The sequence below is a fragment of the Neophocaena asiaeorientalis genome, unplaced genomic scaffold (assembly GCF_003031525.2).
Source record: "Neophocaena asiaeorientalis asiaeorientalis breed wild unplaced genomic scaffold, Neophocaena_asiaeorientalis_V1.1 scaffold150, whole genome shotgun sequence".
NCBI classification, from domain to species: Eukaryota; Metazoa; Chordata; class Mammalia; order Artiodactyla; family Phocoenidae; genus Neophocaena; species Neophocaena asiaeorientalis.
Genome location: NW_020176571.1, coordinates 6,162,526 through 6,166,795, shown reverse-complemented (window position 1 = coordinate 6,166,795; position 4,270 = coordinate 6,162,526). Strand labels below are relative to the sequence as shown.

The 4,270-nt window shown below is 58.0% G+C and overlaps 1 protein-coding gene across 1 annotated transcript in view; it reads right to left on the bottom strand.

Annotated features, from left to right (window-relative positions):
* The window catches only part of USP5 (ubiquitin specific peptidase 5), a 12,785-nt gene that overhangs the window by 4,003 nt on the left and 4,512 nt on the right, over nt 1–4,270 (bottom strand). The window contains exons 7-13 of the mRNA XM_024733295.1: nt 3,761–3,875; nt 3,014–3,207; nt 2,212–2,283; nt 1,808–1,895; nt 1,554–1,679; nt 926–1,079; nt 416–590 (exon numbers count right to left, since the gene is read on the bottom strand). Of these exons, the coding sequence (XP_024589063.1) occupies nt 416–590; nt 926–1,079; nt 1,554–1,679; nt 1,808–1,895; nt 2,212–2,283; nt 3,014–3,207; nt 3,761–3,875 (924 nt within the window). The remainder of the gene's footprint in view (nt 1–415; nt 591–925; nt 1,080–1,553; nt 1,680–1,807; nt 1,896–2,211; nt 2,284–3,013; nt 3,208–3,760; nt 3,876–4,270) is intronic.

Here is a 4,270-nt window from a genome sequence, read left to right as displayed (position 1 = left end):
GTCTCACGGGCATGGATTTCATGGCTGAAATCCCGGCAACCAGAGACTCTTTCACATCTCAAGTTCATGCCCAATGATGGGTTAGCAAAGAGTAAGATCATATACTGGAAGTTTCAATTCTGTCCACGACTGTCACTGAGTGCCTGTGCTTTGCCGGGATTGGGGAAGTGAGCGGAGAGAGGCTGCCCTGGAAACCGATTCCATCCCAAGAGAGACGAGGGACTGGTAGGGGCAGGTCAAGGTAGCGTGTCGCAATTATCCGAGTCCCCTCCTGCTGGGGCCTCCTGGACCGGGGCACCAGCCTCAGCTGACACAAGTCTGAGATTCTGACCACAAAGGGACTCGAGAATGCAAAAAAAAGGCTGACAGCATCTTTGGGTTTACGCTGACACGGGCCCGGACCCACAGGACTTACTTTACGGCTACTGATTTGGCCTGCAGGGCCGTGCTCCAGAAGTCATCTACCTGCTCGGGGGCCCCATAGGCCTCCAGGCAGGAACTGAAGGGCACCTGGGCCCGAACAAGTTCTGGCAGTGGCAGCTTCTCCTCTTCGGCTTGCCGCTTCTTCTCCTCATACTCCAGGAGCTCCTCTGGTGACAGAATCAGTGGGTGGGTCCTTCAGAGGGGGCTGCCTCTTTCCCCCCTGAGCCTCTCCCTACTGGCGCTGCGTCCACGACAACCTCAGCTCCTCCACCTCTCCAAACCTACCGGACACACGTCCGTCTGTGATCTTGCCTCTTTCTCAACACAGCTCTGCTGACCAGCTGCAGGCAAGGTTAATCCCACCTGCCCCCAACAGCCCCGCCTCGGCCCTCTGGCTGCGGAGCAGGGCGGACCACGGGCTCTGCTTCTGTAAGGCACCCAAGCACTGCTCCCAGGCCTCAGCCTCCACCTCCAGGCCCCGCTGGGAGAGCAGAGTGCCCACCTTTGTTCAGGGCCGCGTCCATGGGCACAGGCAGCTGCATGATGTAGTCCACTCGCTGGGTGTACTTCACCTTCTCTGTTGCCAGGCACTTGATCTTTTCCTCCACCAGGAAGCGGAACACTTCATTAGGATTTTCAGAGCTCCGGCAATTCCTCTACGGGGAAGAGGCAGGGTGGGGAGGTCTGGGCAGCCAGGCACTGGGATGGGAGCCTAAAAGAGTCACTGGGGGGTCAGGGAGAGAGGGGAGTGGAAGAGAGACGACCACGAAGAGGGGCAGGGATGCCAGAGCAGAGCAGAAGCCTTCCCTAATCAACCCCGCCAGTTCTGGCCCATCCGGGCACGGTGGGACTGCGTGGCGAAGTGTCTGTACTTTCTAAGTGCTAAGCAACCGCCTATCGTTTTCTTTGGGTGCATCCTCCGTTAGGCTGCAAGCCCAGCGACCGTAAGGGTCGCTCCTTTGCTGCGCTTCTCAGGTGCAGCCGCTCCTCGCAGGGAAAGCTCAGGGAGCGAAGGCTGTGGGGTCCCAGGGCTGGGAGTGGGTTAGGGCTGACAGGAAAGAATGGGCAGCAAGGAGAAGGGAGGGACCTGAATCACAGGCAGACAGCAGGTGTGTGAAGAGCGCCCTCACCTCCACCATGTTGATAAGGTGAAGGAAGAACTCTTGGGCATCCTGCTGCCGGTTGGTGGAGAACTCGGGGTGACCCTTGCCAATGAGGGCCTTGAACATCCGAGGGGCGATGCCATCTTGGACGTCCTAGGCAGAGCCAGGGCGGCGATTCAGCGGGGGCCCGAGAGGCCACCAAGTGGCCTTCTTTAGACACCTCCCGGATCTCAGTTTGCCCACAATTCCAGAGCCTGGAAGGGATGGAGGCCCAGACTCACCTTCTGTTCCGGCGCCTGCTCCCCGTCGCTCGACTCTGGTGCTGGCTTGGAATACTCTCCCGAGAGAAGGCCATGGCCCAGCTTGGCCCTGCGTTGACATCCAAGAGAACCACTCAGCTTCCGTCTGACACCCATCTACACCTCATCCTCCCCAACTCAACCCCTGCTCAAAGCCCCCTTCGACAACTCTCTTAAATGTGAAAAACCTTAGATTCCATGGGAACCCAACTCAAGGCAGACAGCGTGCCCAGCAGGCAGTCATCTGAGAGCCTCTAGCTGGCCGGGGGTTAAACAGCCTCTAGCTGGCCGGGGGCTAAACTGCCTCTAGCTGGCGGGGGGCTGAACTGCTGTCCACTCCAGGGGGTCATGGAGGAGCGAGAAGGCACACAGGACTGGCTACATACACCTGGGTGCTGAAGTCCTGGGTCGGGTCCGTCGGGGCGTTCTGGAAGATCTTCTCCAGCTTATCCACGTATCTGAGAGCAAAGGGAAGGGTCATTGGAGGGGCTTTGGCCCAGCCCCAGAGGAAAAGGGAAGGGACTAATTATCTACCAGCTCAGGGAACAGGTTCCCTCCAGAGCGGGGAGGCACGCAGTTGACCCTTGGGGTCCACTTCTTTCCAGCAACCTAACCTCCCTCCCGTTTCCAACTCAGTCGGCATGCAGGGCACTCCAGCCCCCTCCCTGACAGAGAGTTGGGGGAAGGGAGAAGACAGCCCAGGAAAAGGATAAATACGGTTCATATTCTTTGAACAGAACGTGTCAATGTGTTCTAAGTTTTCACGTGTGTACCAGGCCTTCCCAATTAGACAGTAAACTCACTTATGCTGAGAACCTGCCTTTCTTCTATCGTCACGTCCTTAGCCCTCCCCCATCCCCAAACGCTCCATGTATCTGTTAGGTGCTCACCTGATGTCACTGGCCTAAAATAAAGACCACCTGCTCGCCCTTGAGTCAGTCAGGAGGGCTCGGGGGGGCCCTGGGGTTGGGCGTCTGGCCCCACCAGTGGGTTTGTGTGTGGCCGGGTTGATGGTGATGCAGCCCTAGAACCTGCTCCCCTCGCAGGGTACCAGGAACTAAGACTGAGCTAGAACAGAGGTCCTGAGAGCAGCCAAAGGAGGGTGCCTGGAGGCCAGCAGCCAGGGGAGGAGCGGGCGTCAGGGGCGTAGAGCCCAGGGGCCGGCCTGGGGGAGAGGGCAGCACTCACTTCCTCTGGAAGTCGGGGATGCTGAAGAGCACCTGGACCACCGAGTTGAGGTAGCAGCTGTTGCCCAAGTTGCGGATGCCTGTGTAGCCGGGCCCGAACAGGGGCTTGAGCGGCACCCCCGACTCCTGGATCAGCTCCCACTCGCCGATGCGCTGGTTCATGTCTATCTCCAACTCCGTCATCGTCTTGTCCGTCTGCACGGGAAGGGGCACCTCAGACAGGCTAAGGAACACAGCCCTGCGTCTTTTCCGTTCTCTCACTTGGTCTAGGACGAGAGCCAGCTGGAGCCTGGAATGTGCTGAATTACAGGCTCTGACACGGGAGGCCCATTGGGTATCCTCCAGTGCAAGTTCCAGAAGGCCACAGGCAACTGTCCCAGGGGCCCGTTAGGCAGCAGGCCTCTGCCCAAATGAGGGGATGAAACGAACTCAACCCCCCCGAGCTAAAGCGTTCATCCGTGCTGAAGCCACCCCTTCTCACCCTCAGATCACCCAAGCATCACTTCCTCAGGGCCATTTCCTCCATCCCCTGGACTAGGCGGCCCCCTGGAAACTCCTGCACACCCCCCACAGTCTGCAGTTACTCCCGTATCTGCGTGAGCATCTGATCAACGCCTGCCTCTCATCCGGAATATAAGCCTATGAGAGCGAGGACCACCCCGTCTCATTTGCAGTGAGCAGCACATAGTAGGGGCTCAGGAGTAGTCAGCGAATGATGAAACGATTCTAGAAGCTGAAGGGGTCTCACCTTCTGCATTTTCAGCATGTCGATACCGAAGTGGGACAGGTGCTCGGCCAGGTTGGGGTCCAGGACCATATCGTCCTCGTCATATGAGTACACATCTAGCATAGGAGGCAGCAGCAGTGTCAGAGGGGGCAGCTCAGGCCCAGCCTGACCACCAGCCCCACCCCCTGCCCTGAGAAGCCTCGGTGGGACAGAAGGACGAGCCGTGAGGGTAACGCTCTTGGCTCCCTCGAGCATCGGTGAGGCCGTAAGCCCTTCTGGGACTGGCTGCCTGGAAAGATGGGGTGAAACAGGACAAGGGTTGGAATTCATCGTGCCTCCACCCTACAGGTAAGGTTCTAGAGTGAGATGGGTTTGAAAGAATACTCACTAAGAGACAACGATGGTGACCCCCAGGAAGGGGACTGAGATTTGGGGGTTAACTGAAAATTCAGTTTTACTGCAATATTTTCATCGTTTATCAAGAGAACAAACTGGCGTCTTGTTCGTGTCACGTGAGATGAGCTAAGGGTT